Source organism: Pelophylax lessonae, assembly GCF_965119305.1.
Source record: "Pelophylax lessonae genome assembly, chromosome: 3".
NCBI classification, from domain to species: domain Eukaryota; kingdom Metazoa; phylum Chordata; class Amphibia; order Anura; family Ranidae; genus Pelophylax; species Pelophylax lessonae.
Genome location: NC_138770.1, coordinates 228,527,377 through 228,548,032, shown reverse-complemented (window position 1 = coordinate 228,548,032; position 20,656 = coordinate 228,527,377). Strand labels below are relative to the sequence as shown.

The window sequence follows — 20,656 nt, the reverse complement described above, 5'->3', positions numbered from 1 at the left end:
TCTAACAGTTCCAGAACCGCAAGGGGGAACTGTGTCGTTTCCAAGTTGCTCTTCAGCAACTTCACCCATTCAGTAGCAGTCTGTGCTACGAGAATGTTCACAAAGTTAGCTTTTAACATGTGAGCCGTTACATGGGATCCGGAAACGTTGGAGACTCTTCCACTGCTTTATTCAACTTGGCCACAGGGGAATCCACTTTCGGTGGTACAGCCCACCCGGTATCCACCGCCTCCGCAAAGGGATAATGGCGTGCAAAACGCTTAGGCACCACCAGCATGTGCTTAATGTGTCGCCATTGTTCATCCACAATAGAGTGAAACAAGTCAGGACAAGGGAATACTTTACCCGATTTGCGATATTTTCGGGAGCCAAAAGACACCTGTGTACTTGACGCTGTGGGTTCATCAGCCATTCTAAGAATTTCACATTTTACAACAAGGCACGTTCTGGCGCGACAGTGGAGGATGACAGGTGCTTTTTATTGTCAGAATGTGAAGACACCGACCCCTCAGGGTGGTCTGCGTCAACCATATCTGTGTCAGAATCAGAAAATCCTGCAGATGGGGGACATTTGCGGCTAGGAGCCCCAGAACAAACTGACTGCACTTTTGACATCAGGCTTTGCAGAAAAACTGCAATCTCTGGCTGCAACTGCGAGGCGGAGGGTCCTGCAGTCAATTCCAGGGGGCCTGCAGGTGATATTGTATCCTGGGATTCCATTTGCAAATAAAAAAAGATTTGATGCAATGTCCCTTTAAGACCGCGAAAAACGCGGTCTCCCCGTTATTACTGTGGATCCCCAAAACCTCAGCAATGTATAAATATAGCAGAGCAGGGGAGGAAAAGCCTACAGGGGAACCCATGAAACTTTACCAGAGCCCAGATAAAACATGCAGTCCTGGTCAGTGTCAAAACGAAAGCAACACAGAAGAGCAGGAAGAGGAAGCAACTCTGCCTCAAGCATAGAAAAAAAAGCGTGCTGCATGCCATTCCCGCCCCCAGACCACAGGAAAATGGCTGCTATAGGGATTCCTAGAAAATGGCTGCCCATACAAACTAATGGAAATACAGAGGTCATGAACCATGGCAAATGGTGGCCAGGTACAAGGTGGGCGCCACTCCGAAACAGATCACCTCTCACCCGGGATGGGGGTGCTGTTGGCCATGGGGAAGCTGCGACTCAGGGCGTTCCAAGTCATCTGCGTCCCAGTGAGATGATCCACTAGCAGGCTCGTCCCCATCCATCGGGGCACTGTCGTGGTGAGGCCTAGTTCTGAAATATAACCTGCTCACGCTAGTAGGCCAGCCTGGGAGACCTTAAGGATCTAGATTATCCAGTGCGAAAACCACAGCCGGCTGTTGCTTGTAGTTACTCTGGATCTTGGTCCTCAGGAAGTAACTATAAAATATTAAAAAAAAAAAAAAAAAAAAAACTTTCCCTGTTACAGCTAAGACCGAAACCCAGCAGGGAACTGGGTCCAATCCCTGTCACTAGGCAGAACAAACTGTTTGTATAGCAGAGCCTGAGGGGTTATGCCTGCTGGGGCAGCCCATAAAGGCGTGGACAAGTTTTTTCCGCCTAGTGCCTATCCCTAGCGGGAGGAGCATAACCCTAAAGTCTATGATTAAGCAGAGCTGCGTCTGTCGATGAACGATAGAGAAAGTTAAATTTTGGTCTTATCTGACCAGAACACCTTCTTCTACGTTTGCCGTGTCCCCTGCATGGCTTCTCGCAAACTGCAAACGGGACTTTTTATGGCTTTCTTCTTGCCACACTTCCATAACGACCAGATTTGTGGAGTGCACCACTAATAGTTGTTCTGTGGACAGGTTATCCCACATGAGCTGTAAATCTCTGCAGTTCATCCAGAGTTACCATGGGCCTCTTGGCTGCTTCTTCGATTAATGCTCTCCTTGCCCGGTCTGTCAGCTTTGATTGATGGCCATGTCTTGGTAGGTTTGCAGCTGTCCCATACTCTTTCCATTTTCAGATGATGGATTAAACAGTGCTCTGTGAGATGTTCCCAGCTTGGGGTAATTTTTTATAACCTAACCCTGTTTGAAACTTCTCCACAACTTTATCCCTGACCTGTCTGGTGTATTCCTTGTCCTTCATGATGCTGCTTGTTCACTATGGCTCTCTAACAAACTGCTGAGGGTTTCACAGAACAGCTGTATTTGTACGGAGATTAAATTAAACACAGGAGAAATCTATTTACTAATTAGGCGACTTCTGAAGGCAACTGGTTTCACCAGATCTTAGTTAGGGGAATCAGAGTAAAGGGGGCTGAATACAAATGCATGTAACACTTTTCAGATATTTGTAAAAAAAATGTATCATTTTCCTTTCACTTCACAATCATGTGCTACTTTGTGTTTGTGTATCACATAAAATCTCAATAACATACATTTATATTTTTGGTTGTAACATGACAATGTGGAAAATTTCAAGGGGTAATAAAACTTTTTCAAGGCACTGTATATACCCTATTACTGGAATGACACTATGGGGTGTATACCCTGGCTACAAAAAGAATGTTACTATAGCCTATATCCCTGGGTATATGAGGAATGGCACTATAGGGTACATTCCCTCGCTACAAGACGAATGGCACTTTCGGGCATATACCCTGGCTATCAAAGAAATTACACTAGGGGGTATATACCCTGGCTACAAGAGGAATGTCAAAATTCGGTGTATCCCCTTGCTACAAGGGAAATCACACAATGCTAGTAGAGCTATAAGGAAAACAAGAAAAAGACAGGTGCCTCCGAGTGTAAACTGTAGTATTTTTAATAAGAGGAATAAAACTCAAATGTTAAACATGGGTACAAGCACATAGGGAAATTCTGGTGGTCAGAGTCTGCATGAGTCCGCCTTGTAGATCGTATACTGCTGCTCGTAATACTGTCCTTGCCGGCAGGATGTAGAAGCACGCCGGTGACACCTTCACGGAACACACTGCGGTCCAGCCCGCATTCCACCATCACTTGCACATCCTGCCAGCCAGGACAGTGTCACGAGCGGTGGTATACGACCTATAAAGGCGGACTCATGCAGACTCTGACCACCAGAGTTTCCCTATGTGCATGTACCCATGTTTAACATGTGAGTTTTATTCCGCTTTTCATTGAAAATACTACAGTCTACACTCAGAGGCTCCTTTCTTTCTTATTTTTCTGCATGTTTGTAGATTGCTTCTACTCCCCTCCAGGTTTGCCCTAAGCTTTTTGACTGTGCATCATTCACCCCATGGATAGAGCTAGCAGCTCCAAGGACTGCATGCTGGACATTGCATTGCATTAAAATGCAAACCCTTGGTTGCGGCACTACCCACATGTTGTAGTAGAGGTATAGCACTGGGGGTATATAACCAGGCTTCAAGAGGAATGACACTTTGATGTATATGCTCTTGTTTCAAGCAAAAATGCACATTGCAGTATATCCCCTTGCTAGGAGAGGTATGGCATTGTAGATTTGGGGTATGGCATGTACTATGGGGTATATGCCCTGGTTACAGGAAGAATAGCATTATGGGGTAGTTTCTCCAGCTACAAAAGTAATGGCACTATGGGGTATATGCCCTGGCTATAAAACTGGAGAAAAGGGGGGGGTTGATATTAGTATGTTTTGAAACAATATGTGGACATTTAAGTATTAATTATATGTTATCGACCAGCAATTATTTGTAATACTGTTACTACTATATTATGATGTTGCGTGTATATTGATGAATTAAATGTGATGCTATATATTTTTATTGTGTTATGATCTCACATGTACATATATTAATCATTTATATGGGTTTATTAACTTATCTAATTCTCTTGGATTGCACCCACAGTTTCATTTAAAGTCCCAATCTCCCTTTGCTTTTATTCAATTTGCCCTGGCTATAAAAGATATGGCACTATGGGGTATAAGCCATGCCTACAAGAGGCATGAAACATTGGAGTATATACCCAAGCCAAAAAAAAAATGGCTCCATGAGGTATATGTCCTGGCTACAAGAGGACTTACACTATGGGATACAGTTCCTGGCTACAGAGGATATAAATATAATGTTCTTTTGCAAGAAACATACATTGCAATAAAAATCATACTATCAAAATAAGTGTGTGCTGTAAATTGCCTCTAGCCCCTGAACAGCAGTAAATCAAAGCGGTACTAAACCCATCGATTTAAGAGTTTCAAAAAACAGTTACATTTCTGGAACGTTAACTGTCACATTTGACTGTGTCCTCAAACTATCAAATGCTTGGTGTCATAACTGATCACATTTGCAGCACCATGCAGTTGCATATCAAACAAAAGCAGCTTCTTTGGCTATAAAGCATAGGAGGGTTTAATTCCATTTTAAGGCTGTCACAAGATTGGCCTCTACAAATTCTGGAGTGCCTAAAAATAGAGAGAAACTGAGCATGTGCAGAGCAGGGTGAAACAGTGTATTACTGGATTTTAAACAATATAGGTAGTTATGTTTTACATAGTTTTTGCAAAAGGGACCAGCCAGAAGTGATCTAGCAGGATTAAATTTTCTGACTTAAGTTCCACTTTATCTAGATTTGTGCTCATAAGTTACAAGCTACAGCAGTGCAAGGCATTTAGTCAAAATTGATAGAAAGATAAATGCAGCATAGTATCAGAATATAACAAAAAATATTTGTCTTAATAAGCTCGAAGCGGCACATAGGACACACTTGGAATTTCTAACATGACAATGATCCAGACATAAGATTAAAGCGGTGTTCCAGCCTCCCCCTCCAAAAATTAAAAGTCAGCAGCTACACATACTGATGGTTGATGTAAGCCACAGCCGTGGCATTGTCGGATTGAATCCGAACCGGACAATCCTGCAGACGAGTCTTCCAATGGCTCGGACAAAGCTTTATTGCTCTGAACTCCAAAACATTTATCTGTAGTTTTGGCTCTTCCTTTGTCCAGGTACCCTGGGCACAGAGCTTCCCCAGCATCCCGCCCCAGCCCGATAGGCTGGCGTCCCTGGTCACCAACGTCCAAAACAATGGGAGGAAGGACTTGCCCTGGCATAGTGCTGGAGACTGAATCCACCACAACAGAGCAGACTTTGTGTTGTGGCTTAACTGAGTCAAAGAGTCCAAGGACTTCGGATCCTTGTTCCATTTGACAAGAATCTTCCTTTCTGGTATAAAACTGAGTAAACAGAGCCGCCTTTAGGTTTGATACCATCAGACCCAAGGTCTGCATGCAAACTCGAAGAGAGGAGAGATTGTTTGCCAACAACAAACGAATCGCCTCCTGCAACTTTTGCAGCTTGCCCGGGGGAAGAAACACCTTGGCCAAGGCTGAATCCAGAGTCAAGCCCAGATAATCCAGTCTCAAGACAGGTGTCAGCGCGGATTTCTTGAAATTGATGGACGCTCCTTCATGCAGATGAGGACTTGCCTGCAGTTCCAGATTGGCTGGCCAGTGTTTGCTCTCCCCGACCATGGCTTTTTGGAACTCCAAGAAGACCTGAATGATTTACCTTTTTCTTGCGACCCGGAGGCACAAAAAAGACGTTTCTGAGCATTAAAGGAAGGCCCCGCCTAGCGTCTTGCCCTTAGAGGATTGGGGAAGATGATGCCCTTACCCCCCATGATACCTTTGATCAACTCATACAGAGAGGATCCAAACAGCCTCTCCCCTGAGAAGGGAAAATCAGTCAAGGCCTTTTTAGAAGCCTGGTCCGCCGACCAGCTTTTTAGCCACACCATGCACCTAATAGCAATCCCCACTGTGGACGCCCTGGATACCAACGGGACTGAATCCAGGGACATAGCAGCACGCATGAACCCCAGGGCTTGACCCAACTGGTCCAGTAGTGCCAACACTGCAGGGGGGAACCATTCAGCTTCCAAGTTACTTTTTTTTTACCATTCCGTAGCAGTCTGCGCTCCCAAAACATTCACAAAAGGTCTTTAATATGTGACCTGCTACCACGTGTAAATGGCGGGACAAGGATTCCACCCGTCTATCCACGGGGTCCGCAAAAGTTGGAGACTCTTCCACCGATACCAGAGTCGATTTATTCAACCAGGACACCGGGGGGGGGTCCCCTTTTGGCGGTACAGTCCACCTAGCGGACACTGCCTCTGCAAAGGAAAAATGCTTAGGCACCTCCAACATGTGCTTAATGCGCCGTCATTGTTCATCCACAATAGTATGAAACAATTCTGGGCAAGGGAACACCTTGCCCGATTTACGGGATTTGCAGGAGCCAAAAGACACCTGTGTACCCGGCGCTGTGAATTCATCAGCCAATTTTAAAGTTTCCCGCACTGAAACTATCAGAGCTTCCACCAAAGCGCGGTCCTCTTCACCGTTAGAATGCAACACCACCGACACCTTAGGTGGTCTGCGTCTGTGGCGGCCATGTCCCCACCTCAGAGTCCGGAGACCCTGCTGATGGAGGTGAGGGCAGAAGGTATTTGAGGCTGACAGCACTAGCAATGACAAAATCTACCTTAGACATCAGATTTTGCAAAAAAATTGCAATCTCTGGCTGGGACTGTGAACCAGAAGGTCCCGCAATCGCTCCCAGGGGGTCTGCAGGTGAAATATTATCCTGGGACTACATGTTACACATTTTAAAATATTTGGGCAGTGTTTCTTTAAGACCTCCAAAAACACGGTCCCACCGCTATAAGTGTGGGCTCACAATCCCTGGTTATTATAAGATAATAGCAGAGTGAATGAAGAAAATCCACAGGGAACCCCAGGAAAAAGTTACCAGACCACAGGGGAGACTTCCAGCCCGATCTGTGCAAAAACGAAACTGACACTACAGGAAGAGAAAACTCAGCCTCTATATGTTGAAACCCATGCCACATGCCTGTCCAGCCTATGGACCTCAGGAAAATGTCCGCTCATGCATTCTCAATGGGAAAATATATAAAATGGCTGCCCATATAATCTAATGGGAATATAAAAATCATGATCCACAGCAAAATGGTGGCCCCCGTGGTGCGCCACATGGTCTCCGGGACCCCCAAAAAGGAGCACAGAACAATAGGCATCGGAAGGTCCCTTCCCAGGGGCCCACACAGGACAAGTCACCCCCACAATGGCCGCATTATTACCAACCCCCCCAAGGTAAGGGGTAGACAGGACTAGTCCTCTGAGATGCCAGGGGAACCGAGGGAGGCCCTAAGGTCCAGGGAAGGGCCCACGTCTGCCCCAAGACCACCAGGGGTGTTTGAGGGGACAATTTACTCACCATTCCACTGTACCAGGTGGGCGCCATTCCGAAACAGATCTCCTACCCGGGATGGGGGTGCTGTCAGCCAAGGGGAAGCTGCAACTCAGGGCGTTCCAGGTCGTGTGTGTCCCAGTGAGACGGTCCACTCACAGGCTCGTCCCCATCCGTCGGGGCACTGTCGTGGCGAGGCCTAGTTCTGGACTAGAACCTGCTCACGCTCCCTGGCCAGGCTGGGAGACCTTAAGGTTCTAGATTATCCAGTGCGAAACCTCAGCCAGCTGTTGCTTGTAGTTCCTCTGGATCTTGGTCCTCAGGAACTAACTAGTGAAAATAAAAAAAATCACAAACTACCAAACAACCAAACTTTCCTAGAATAGCGAAGACCGAAGTCCCAGCAGGAAGCTAGGTCCTATTCCTTAAATTAGGCAGAAACAAACTGCTTGATGATAGCAGGGTGTGTGGGGTTATGCTTGCAGGGACAGCCCCTATAGGTGTGGTTAAGCTTTTTGCCTGTCTAGTGCCTATTCCTGATAGGAGGAGCATAACCCTATAGTCTGTGTATAGATGGAGCTGCATCTGCCGATGAACGGTAGAGAAATCCAATTTTCTTTATCGTACATCACGGGATACAGAGCAGCCATAATAACTATTATCCGGGATGTCCCACAGCAATGCACTTGAGCGGAGGGGGACACTGATAATGAAAACCGCCATCAGACTGAAAAGATCTACATAACTGCCTGCAGCATACTGCGGCCAAATGCAGAATCCTTTCGGGGCCCTAACATCCACCTAATAAAATCTAGAGACTATATGTACTGAAGACAAGATAGCGGCCCTGCAAATTTAAGCTATAGAAGCTTGATGGCAAACTGCCCATGAAGCCCTACTTTTCTAGTAGGGTGTGCCTTTACCCGAAAAGATGAAACCTTCCCCTTTAAACCATATGCCGGGATAACCTAGCAAATCCACTGAGAAATTGTAGTCCAATATGCTGCCTGCCCTTTCATGGGCCCTTCTGGCAGCGCGAACAAAAAATCGGTTTTCCAAATCTAAGCTGACATATTCAAATAGACCTTTAATTCTACATTTGACTACATTGAGGATGTTTGAGGATCTGTAAAGAAGGAAGGCAGTGTAATGTCTTGATTCAAATGAAAAGCAGAAACCACCCTGGTTGTGGACGTAGAATCACCCTATCTTGCTGAAAGATCAAAAATGGCTCCTTACAAGAATGAGCCACTAATTCTGACACCCTTCTAGCTGAAGTTACTGCAACCAAAAAGACTAACTTTCTTGTCAGAAGAGCCAGAGGAATATGCTGAAAGGGCTCAAAGGGATGTTTCTGTAGGATGGCCAGGATTCAATTTAAATCCAAAGGACATATCGGCGGCCTAGCTGGCGGAAGCATATGCAGCACCCCTTGTAGAAAGGCTCGAACCAGGGAATGCGAAGCAATTGATCTTTGAAAGAAGACTGATAAGGCTTAAATCTGACCTTTAATTGTGCCTAAGGCTAGCTTTATATCTATCCCTACTTGCAAGCTAGAATTCTACCGATTATATATTTACGGGATGCCCCTTCCTGGCCTCACACCAGGAAATTAAGGCTTCCAGACTCTATAATAAATGTTTACTAGCGTTTATCATGGTAGACTGCAGGACCAGATATACCCGCTCCCTCAAAATCCTGGCTTCTATAGCCAAACCCTCAAATTTAGCGATTGTAAAGCAGGGTGGAATATCAGACCCTGAGAGAGCAGGTCCGGACATAGTGGGAGGACCCATGGCCTTTCCACCGACAACCTTAGAATTTGCGGGTACCAAATCTTCCTGGGCCAAGCTAGAGCCACCAGAATTGCTGGTTTCCCTTCTTCCTGAATCTTGCACAGAAGTTGTGCCAGCAGCTGGACCAGGGAAAAGGCATAGATCAGGGAGAACTGCTCCCAGGGAGTCACCAAGGAATCCACTCCGACTGTGAGCGGATCCCTGGTCCTGGACACAAATTTGTCCAACTTGTTGTTGAACCTGGATGCCAACAGATCTACATCCAGAAGCCCCCAGCTTTGACAAATCAATGCAAAGATCTCAGGAAGTAAGGACCATTCCCCTGATAACATCTGCTGACGACTAGAGTCTGCCTGCCAGTTCTCTATTCCCAGAATAAAAACTGCCGACAGGCACGGAACAAATTCCTCCACCCAGGATATTATGTGACCCCCCTACTTCTGGGCTGACTGACTCTTGGTGCCCCCCTAATAGTTGATATAGACCATAGGAGGTGGCATTGTCGGATTGGACCCTGACGGGGCAACCCCGTAGTCTGATAGTCCAGAACCTTAAAGCCAAACTGCTTGAATTTGCAGGATATTGATGAGTAAGCTCCTTTTTAACCAGGACCATTTCTCTTGGACAATGGCTTCCTCCAGAACTGCTCCCCAGCCAGAGAGACTGGCATCTGTAGTCACCACCTTCCAGACTACTGGAAGAAAGGATTTCCCGCTCTCCAAATTCCTGGCTACCAACCACCAATCTAGACTATGACGTACCCTTGGTGATAGAGAAATGCGACAATCTAGGGCCTGGATCTTTTTGCTCCAGGCTGGCTCTATGTTGTTCTGTAATGGTCTGCCATGGAATTGGGCACAGTGAACTGCTTTGAATGAGTACACCATCTTCCCTAGCAAGCTTGTGCAAAGAAGTACAGAAGGATACTTCTTGCTTCTTGCGATCCGGACCAGATCCTTCAGGGCTACGACCTTTCTTGGCAGCAAAAACACCTTTGCCTGTACTGTGTACACAAGGAGACCCAGATACTCTAGACTCTGAACCGGATTCATTGCTGACTTTGCTAAATTCAGAATCCAACCCAGACGTTCTAAGAACTGAACTGCCCGGAACACATTCTGGCTAAAAGTAGAAGCCGACTGATCTATGAGTAATAGATCGTCCAGGTATCCTACAACTGCTATCCCTTGAGATCTTAGAATAGTGAATACTGGAGCTAGGGTTTTTGTGAACACTCATGGAGCTGTGGCTAGCCTGAAGCACAAAGCCACAAACTGAAAAGGACGGTCTTCCACTGCAATCCACAAAAAAACGTTTGATGGGCCTGAAAATTGGCACGTGAAGATATGCATCTTTGATGTCTATGGATGCTAGAAATTCTTCTCCTTGCAGAGAAGCCACGACTGAGCGAATTTACTCCATTCGAAAAGTGAGAATGTTTAAAAATTGGTTCAGGGCTTTGAGATCCAGAATGGGTCTCACATCTTCGTTTGGTTTGGGGACTACAAAAAGGTTTGAGTAGAAGCCCCTGAATTTCTTGTCTTCTGGAACCTCTAATCACTGCTTGTGACTTCAGATGGTTCAGAGCCAGAAAACGGAATTTTTGTAAAATCTTACCTGTAAAATTCCTTTCTCTGAGTCCTCCGACAGTCGCCGCCTCTTCATATTCGTCACATATGGGGTATTAGACTTTGCTCCGAAGGAGTAGCTAGGCAACAGAATATGTTAACATTAAAGCTTTTAACATATCCCACCCTCAAGGGGTGGTCCCCTCAGTCAATACCCTCCTACTTCCTGCAACCATATCTCAGTTTTAGTGGAATAGCAGTAGAGTATACAACCAAACCCCAAAAGAGGGGCGGGGGCGGCGACTGTCGGAGGACTCAGAGAAAAGAATTTTACAGGTAAGATTTTACAAAAATTCCGTTTTCTCTTACGTCCTCCGACAGTCGCCGCCTCTTCATATTCGTCACATATGGGGACGTCCCAAAGCAGTGCAAACATGAGGGGTGGGAAACGCATCCGCGCCGAAAAGGCAACGCAGTCTCCGCATCAAAGAAAGGAACCTTACCAAAGGAAGGAAACCAGCTGGGCAACAGAAAAAAACAAGTGCTCAACAGGAGCAACAACCCAGGAAAAGACAAAAAACCAGGGGATATAAAAACTTATCCCAACAGCCAGAGGTCCCTAACAAGGGACCCTAGGGAACTGCCGCACTAAGAACCTTGCGGCCATAGGAAGCATCCGCCGATGCCTGGACATCTACTTTGTAGAATCTTGTGAACGTGTGTACGGTCGACCAGGTCGCCGCCTTACACACCTGGGCTACAGAAGCCCCAAGACGTACTCAAAGATCTAGTAGAGTGCGCCTTCACAGGCACAGGGGGAACCTTCCCCTGCAAAGCATAGGCCTGTTCAATGGTCTGCCTGATCCATTTGGCGATGGTAGAGGCCGAAGCCGCCATGCCCTTCCGAGGACCCTCTGGAAGAACAAACAAGGAGTCCGTCTTTCGAAAAGACTCAGTCGATTTAAGGTAAACCCTTATCGCCCGAACAACATCCAGAGAATGCAATCTCACCTCCTTTGGATGTTTAGGCTTCGCGCACAGCGAAGGTAAGACAATATCCTCATTAAGATGGAATTCCGAAACTCGTTTCGGAAGAAAAGAAGGATTAGGTCGTAAGACCACCTTATCCAAAGGAACAACCAGGTACGGAGACTTGCAGGACAAAGCTGCCATCTCCGACACTCTGCGAGCCGAAGTGATCGCCACCAAAAAGGCGACCTTTTTGGACAACATAGACAACGAGATCTCCCTGATCTGTTCAAAAGGAGCACGTTGCAACACAGACAGAACGAGATTCAAGTCCCAAGGGGGCAAAGGATCCCTCCTAGGAGGAACCAGATGCCGCACACCCTGAACAAAAGTGCCAACCAAGGAGTTGGAAGCCACGGGACGTTGAAACAGTACGGCCAGTGCAGACACCTGACCCTTTATCGTAGCCAGCGCCAAACGCTGATCAACACCCGTTTGAAGAAAAGACAGCACACGGGAAACCGAGTACGTGCGGGGTGAAAACCCCCTGGACTCACACCAGGCAAAATAGGCCTTCCAAGTACGGTAATAAACCTTCCCCGAGGAAGACTTCCTCGCGTTGATCAAAGTATGAACGACCTCTGGAGAGACCCCTCTCCTTCAGGACCTCGGTCTCAACAGCCAGGCCGTCAAAGCCAGCGACTGTAAAGCAGGATGGTATATCGGTCCTTGAGACAGTAGATCGTCTCGAAGAGGCAGACGCCACGGAGCGTCGACCGCCAGATTCACGAGGTCTGCGTACCAGGACCGGCGAGGCCAGTCCGGTGCCACAAGAATCACCGTGCTGCGTTCCAAGTGTAACCTGCGAAGGAACCTGGACAGCAACTGAATCGGTGGAAACGCGTACATCAGCCTGTACTGATGCCACGGGGCCACTAACGCGTCCGACGCGTCTGCCCGAGGGTCGCGCGTCCTTGCCACGAACCTTTTCACCTTGTTGTTGAGACGAGACGCGAACAGGTCCACATCTGGAAGACCCCACTTCGCGCACAACATCCGTAAGACAGCCGGGTGGAGAGACCATTCCCCCTGATCCAGGGTCTGGCGACTCCGATAGTCCGCCTGCCAATTCTCCACTCCCGGAATGTGAACCGCCGTTATCGCCGGGACATGAGTCTCGGCCCAAGACAGAATGTCGGCCACTTCTCGAGCCGCTCGGGCACTCCTGGTGCCCCCTTGGTGGTTGATTTAGGCCACCGCCTTGGCATTGTCCGTCTGCACCCGAACCGGGCAGCCCTGCAGCCGGTCCGTCCAGCGATGAAGACAGAGCTTTATCGCACGCAATTCCAGAATGTTGATCGGAAGGGAAGACTCCCCCTCTGACCAAGATCCCTGGGCGGACAGAACGCCCAGAACACCACCCCAGCCCGACAGGCTGGCATCCGTGGTGATCACCGTCCACGAGACAGGACGAAACGACTTGCCCCCGGACACCATCGGGGACTGGAGCCACCACAGAAGGTTTCTTCTGGTGCGATGACTCAACGAGATTTGAAGATCCAGAGATTGAGGTCGCCCGTCCCACCTGGACAGGATCTCCGCTTGGAGACCCCGCGTGTGAAACTGGGCGAAGGGAATCGCCTCGAAAGCCGAGACCATCAATCCCAGACATCTCATGCACGTCCGCAGAGACGAGTGCGAAACGTCCCTGAGGGACCTGACCTCCTCCTGAAGAGTTCTGAGTTTGTCTTCCGGCAGGAAGACCTTCGCCTGCACCGAGTCCAGAATCATTCCCAGGTAGGGAAGACGAACCGATGGACTCAGTGTCGACTTTGGAAAATTTATCGTCCAACCAAACTCCTGCAGAGTTTGCATCGTGACAGACAGGTCCTTCTCCAGACCCTGGCTGGTCGCAGACCGAACCAGAATGTCGTCCAGATACCCCAGGACAGAAATGCCCTGGGCCCTCAATAATGCCAGAACCGGTGCAAGCACCTTGGTGAAGACCCGCGGAGCCGAGGCGAGACCAAAAGGCAACGCCACGAACTGGTAGTGATCCTCCGCAATGGCAAATCGAAGGAACCTCTGGTGACCCTCGAAAATGGGGATGTGAAGATACGCATCCTTCAAATCGATGGAGGCCATGAATTCCCCCGGAACCAGGGCAGCCACCACCGACCGCAGGGATTCCATGCGGAACTTGCGAACCCGCACAGAGCGGTTCAGAGCCTTCAAGTCCAGAATTGGACGAACCTTGCCCTCCTTTCTGGGCACGGTGAACAGATTGGAATAAAACCCCCGAAATCTGTCCCGATGAGGCACCGGAACCACCACTCCCTGAGCCCTCAGGTCCCGCACCGCCAGGTGCAGGTCCCGCAAACGCTCTGGAGACAGTTGAAGATTTGAGGGAAAAAATCTGCTCTCCGGCCGAGAGAGAAACTCGATCTTGTAACCAGACCGAACGATCTCCTGAACCCACCTGTCCCGCACACGGGCCAACCAGGGTTGAAGAAAACCGAGCAAGCGTCCCCCCACCCCAAAACTGGGTGAGGGCGCCCCTTCAGGCCGAACTGTTATGGGCTGCAGATCCGGATTGGCCGGACTTCTGTTTCCCAGACCAGGGCTTCTTCTGAGAGCCTTGACCTTTGAACGGCTTGCCCTTGTAGTGCGGCCGAAAGGCACGAAAGGACCCCTGAGGGGGCCGAAAATTAGCATGCTTCTTCCCAGAAGCCCCCTTAGCCTTGGGGAAATGGGGCAAGAGAGTGCTCTTACCCCCGGTGATCCCCTTAATCAACACATCCAAGGACTCCCCAAAAAGGCGAGACCCATCATAAGGTAGATTGGCTAAGGTCTTACGCGAAAATTGGTCCACCGACCAACATTTTAACCAAACCAGGCGGCGAGACAACACCGCCACGCTGTGCACACGTGCAGCCAATGGAACCAGGTCCAGGTCCGCATCACACAGATACATGATACCCTGGTGGATTTGATCCACCATATCCAGGGTCGCCGGCGAGGCCGAGTCGGCCACTAGGACGTGCCTAAGCATCTGCGTCCAACTTGCGATCGCCTGGGCCGCCATGAGAGAAGCAAACAGAGCTTTAAGCATAGAACCCGTAACAGAATAAGTATGACGGGCAAGAGACTCCAATCTCCTATCCGTGGCATCACGGAACACAGGGGAATCCTCTGCAGGAATCGCAGTGGCCTTGTTCAAAACCGCAATTGCGTGATCCACTGGGGGCGGTACACACCACCTTTCATCAGTGGAAGGCGAGAAAGGATAACGCAGCTTGAACCTACTTGGTACAGCAAAAGGTTTGCGCAGATTGCGCCATTGTTCCTTAACAGCGCGCTGAAAATCATCATTGCAGGGAAAAACCTGCGGTGTCCTGCGTTTTCTCTGCGTCCCATAAGCCGCCAAGGCAGCGGGGGGACACACTTCATCCTGCAAACGCAATGTTTGCTTTATGGAAGCAATCAATTCATCCATGATTGCAAGCTCTTCAGGCGAGCCAGGGGGAGAATTATCAACCCCCTCAACTTCAGCCTCCACTTCGGACCCCACTAGATCTAGGGAGGAGCGGGACCCCGATAAGGAGGCCCCCGCCATAACAACCCCATCCCCTTCACCCTCAGAATCAGAGGAAAGAGCAATTCTGGGTCTTTTAGTAGATTGAGCAGCCACCAGCATCTGCACCTGAGCAGCAAGGCCAGCCACAATAGTGGCTAAATCCCCCCCTGGGGGGGAAACAGCGGTCCCCTGGCTTTCCACCAAGGCGGTAGGAAATTTGCCCTCCTGAGAATCCATTGCCCCTGTAATACCAGACAATAAAGGGTTAACTGCCCCTTTAAGCAAGCGCGGCAAGCGCAGCCCACCGCACCACACTCAAGCACAATGAGACCCCCACAGGGAATATGCAAACTGAACACAGGCAATGGATAGCAAGAACAGAAGGATAAAACCTGAGGAGACCCTCGCCGCTGCTGCTGCCTCGATCGGTGTTCCTGGAAAGAGGAAGTGATGCTGCCAGGGCGCTCTATGAAAGCCAATGGAGACTACAAGAAAATGGCCGCCATGCATGTAAAACATGCGGCCGGAGCGAGTGTAGGCAAAATGGTGCCGTTTGGCGCCGAAAACGCCGCTCCAGAGTGTAGTAATTCACACATGTCATCCATGTATAAGAACACATGTCAGCGATCGCTGTAAATGCCCAAACATGCCAAAAAAACATGCCCCACAGCACACAGCTTTTCACACTGACCAGACTGACACACACAGTGTCACACAGCTCCCCCCCCCCCCCCTTGCAGCCCACAGCATGCAGCCGAGAGATAGGGAGACAAGCAGTGTGAATAGAGGCAGGTTACACAGTCCCAGACTGACACCCCCCCAGACAGACAGGTCCCCACATAGATACACTTACCTCTTAATGGCGTGGGGGACCCGCACAGGCGAACAAGCCGCTGCACATGAGGCAGGGAGAGTCGCAATTCAAGATGCACAAAATGGGGGTTAAGAAACCGCACGGCGTCCAGTGAGGTAGCCACCTCACCAATCATCCCTGCACCGAACAGGGATGGGTCGTTCACTGTGCCAGGAGCGTTACCTGGCTGAACGCTCGATGGCAGGCTGGGAAGCCACTGACCCACGACCTGCGACCAGGGGGATCAGCCCGAGACCCAGCCCGCATGATCCTCTTCATCAGAAGAACTAACTAACGCTGACAAAAATAACAGCTAAGTAAAGGTAGAGAGAAAACTCAAACAAAATATCAAAAAGAAGAAAGAGTCTGGGGCAGAAAGCCCCAGCACAGGAAAAGCCAGCCACTCCTGACAAGCTAGACATTAAAACTGAGATATGGTTGCAGGAAGAAGAAGGGTATTGACTGAGGGGACCACCCCTTGAGGGTGGGATATGTTAAAAGCTTTAATGTTAACATTCTGTTGCCTAGCTACTCCTTCGGAGCAAAGTCTAATACCCCATATGTGACGAATATGAAGAGGCGGCGACTGTCGGAGGACGTAAGAGAAAAAAGGATTTTCTTTTTACAGGGATCTGCAGGTATGTTTGACCTTACAAACCAAGGATGAGGAAATGCTCGGAATTCTAGTTTGTACCCCTGCGAGACTGTGGAAACAACCCAGCTGTCCTGAATCACTTCTACCCAACTGAGTGGGGGCATCTCTTCAGAAGGTAGATTTAGAGCTAGGCTTGGGAGGCCTCTGGACCCAGGGTTTCTTCTGCCCTTGCCCTGTTGGTTTGGCTCTAGATCCAGATGGCTGAGGCTGTCAAAACTGCCTGGGATTAGAAGTACTGGGAACTTGAGCATTAGACACCTTAAAAGAAGGCCATTTACTTCTCCTCTTAACTGGTAGTTCTTAACCCCCCCCCCCCAAAAAATCTTTTGGATATATTTATTCAGATCGTCACCAAATAGGAGTTCCCCATGAAAGGGAAAGCCAGCTAGAAACTTTTTACATGGCAATTCCGCAGACCAATTCTTTAGCCACAGAATTCTGTGCATATGAACTGACAGAAGAGCAAACCGTGACATCTGCTGTATGGAGTCCTTAAGAGCATCTACTGTAAAACAAAAAGCACAAGGTAAATCTGCTAAATCCTCAGCAGACTACCCCTGAGTAGGAACACTCCTGATCATCTGCTTAATGTGGTCTTTCAAAGACTGAAAAACCCCTATAGCTGCCACTGCTGGTTGTATTGCAGACCCAGCAATAGCAAAAGAAGCTTTTAGTCAAGATTCCAATTTCTGGTCCACTGGATCTTTAAAACCTGGCCATTATCTAGGAAAGGTTCAATTTATGTTTACAGAAGAAATAGCATCAACTGCAGGCATACTCCATTTCTTTTTTCTGAATAGGATACAACAGAGAGAACCTTCTGGGAGGAATAAAAACTCTATACACTATCTGCCCTAAAAGCGGAAGGGAAAAGCCTGAGTGTTTTGTGGAGGGCGTAATAAGCCTAATGAAGAAAAAGACTTCAGAAATCTCTAGGGGAGGTAATTTAAATCCAGACTAGACCATTTCAGTGGGAAACGGAATTCATCTCTGAGATTGAGAGGCAGAGGAATGGCTCCTCAGACCATGACTCCCCAGAAGTGGAATCCTCAGCTTGACCTTCTACTAGGTCATTTACAGCTACTTCTTCCACATCCTCTGCCCAATCCTGAACTAAAACAGGGGGGGCTCAAGTGAATGGGATAATTTTTTCCCTCAAGGCCGGCTAAAGCAGATGCCAAATCGTCATTAGTGACGTAGGCTGAGACAGAAGCACTAGATGTAGCTACTATGCCTGACAACCGTAATGGCTCAGATTGGCCAGTCGCCTCTGGTCTCTCAAGGGAGGTCAACACAGAGGATGCACGGCTAGGATCTTCCAATCCTGATGGTAGATCACTTGTGCCCCTTCCCGCATTAAACCCCCCGCCCCCCCCTCCACCACTCCTTTTCGGGGGGGAACATGTTTACCATTAACAGCAGTAAGACATATGGTTATGGCCAGGATCACCACTTTGGAATTTTTTGAATATTCGATAAAGGTCTTTACCTCCAACTGAGAAGCACTATTTATCAATCACTCTACCATGGTCATCCTTGATTGATGTCGGCATGCCAGCATGTGCTCAGTGTCTGTACAGCAGTGATTACAGTCTGTTTTCACTAAGCACTCTCTCACACTGAGTCACATGCCTTTATTGTTCCTGCATTGTGGGTGGGATATGTGTCGCGTGTGTCTTTTTATGCTGTCTATGTTTATTGTTGGTCTGTCCGGTTCCTCATTGGTATCAATATCCACTACCTTGTGGTGGATTCCGTTACAAATGTATATTTGCACAAATTTTCCTTAATAAAGTTTTTTCAATTTTTTGAAATATCAGATTCGAGCATCCCTTCTTTGCAACCCTCTGAGGTTACACCTCTTTGTTTCCTCCGTTTTGCCTGTCACTTGTAGACCTTCAAGGAGCGGGTCCCCCTATAATCTTGGGGCCACTCCCTTGGACCTGTAGGGCACTCTGCCAGATTGCCTTTGGAGTCAGTCTTACCAAGAGTCCGGATCCCAGGGTCCAGCGCCAAAGAGGGTCGCATTACAGGCAATACCTCGCAGTCTTCCTCTACCGAGGCTCAGGTACCATCCTTTTAGTCTTCCACTTTCTGATGGATCCAATTGCACATCCTCTTGGAACCTGCAAGATCTTATCCAGGACTGTAGCATAACCTTAAAATATGGAGAGCTTCTCCAACCATGACCATCACCTCTAAGACACTGGCGAAAAAACTGAGGTACTTCCTGTATAGCAGGGGTTATATAGAGGGGGACTTCCTGTCTTTTTAGTTGCCAGTGTCCATTCACCTATAGGTGGGGTAAAACCCAGATAGTAATTATTATGGCTGCTCTGTGTCCCGTGATGTACGATAAAGAGAGGTGAAAGTTCTAGAGTAATTATCACAGTCCAATGACCTTAACATTACTGAGTCTCTTTAAAAAGATCTCAAACATGCAGCTCATGCTAGACAACCAAAGAATTTACAGTACCTAAAGGACTCTTTTTTTCAAAGAATGAGCTGTTTTACCACAAGGCCCATTCAAAACTATTACAATGGAATGCAAGCTGACAATGATTAAATGGGGGCTATAAACAATATTAAGAACTATGGGTATGCAACCTTTTGAAAAGGGCAATTTTATTAGTTTCCTTTATTGCGGTGGTTTGTTTAACGATGGTGCTAATCTGTGATGACCAATAGCTTATTTGAATCACATTAAAAATAAAATTAAATAGCTTTGTCTATTCACCAATGTTTTCTTAAAGAAATTAAAAAAACGATTCACATCTTATAAATCCTGCCGAGGGTATGTAAACTTAGAGCACAACTGTAGTTCTGACGGATCATGTTTTTTTTTCTGTAACTTGCTAACCTCCCAGTATAGGTAGAGAAAATGCGTGAAGAATAAAAAGATTCTTGCTAAAACTGATCTGCTGGTGTATGACATTCTGATCTGCCACGGAAGTTTTGCAATACTTGCTGGATTCTCTTCTGAATACTTTTTTGAACCAAGCAGTGTGAATGCCCCCACACAATGCCCCAATACGCATAGGTAGATTATGGCAAGGTAAATTTAAAAGAAGCCAATAGTAATATGAATGTGGAGTTGTCAAGAAATTTAAGAATAATGAACATTAAGGGGGGAAATCTAAGCTAAGAATCTGACCAACATGTAAAAAATAACATTTTTAGTATCCACTGCTTGCTTTAGGCAGGGAACACTCCGAGGTAAAGGTTATGTTGTGTCTCTAAAGAACAATAAAATAAAGTATCAACAGCCTTTGTCAGTAAATGTGCCAGCATCCAATGTATAATGCAACCCAGTAATTTTTGAAGAGGGATTGATAGATTGAAGATAGCCTTAATGCTTGGGTTCTCTAACTGGACTGGCAACTTAGCTTTAATGGTTTTTCAATCTTAAGAACAGGTTTTCTGGAGAACACACTACTGATTGAAGTATGACTATCCTTCAAACCTTATACACATATATAAATTTTATGTCGCAGAGCCTAAAAACAAGACAAAAAAGAACTACAAGACATAACAGAAGAACATATACCTCCCAAAATGATGAACAATATATCTTATCAGATCACCCTGCTTCTCCATCTTGTTGTCAGTCACCATAGGCATCAGTTTGTCATAGTACTTTGCAAGGTAAAAATGCCCATCCTCCCATTCAGGCAGCAAAGTGGTAACATCCTATATAAATTAATGATGAAAATATGTATTGAATGAAATATTCTAAAAAAAACAATATGAAACAATCACATGAAATAGGATTTTTGAAGTCAATGTAAAATCATTTGCTTGGAGTCTACTGAGAGACACAGGAAAGCCTAACATTTGGGTCATACTGCTGCCTAACAGAAGGATTGGACACTGGCAACAAAAAAAAAAAAAAAACACTTTAAGCCAGCAGAAAGAAAACCCCTTTCACTACCAGCATGTCTCAATAATTCAGTAAAGCAGTACTGAGAGCATATTCATAAACACACAGTGGTAGGTAAGACCTGTGTCTTTCAAAGGACTCCAAGAA

At 47.3% G+C, this 20,656-nt stretch overlaps 1 protein-coding gene across 1 annotated transcript in view; it reads right to left on the bottom strand.

Annotated features, from left to right (window-relative positions):
- Positions 1-20,656, bottom strand: part of ATR (ATR checkpoint kinase) — a 345,838-nt gene that overhangs the window by 92,619 nt on the left and 232,563 nt on the right. Inside the window, exon 36 of the mRNA XM_082249535.1 lies at positions 20,177-20,319. Within this exon, the coding sequence (XP_082105661.1) occupies positions 20,177-20,319 (143 nt within the window). The remainder of the gene's footprint in view (positions 1-20,176; positions 20,320-20,656) is intronic.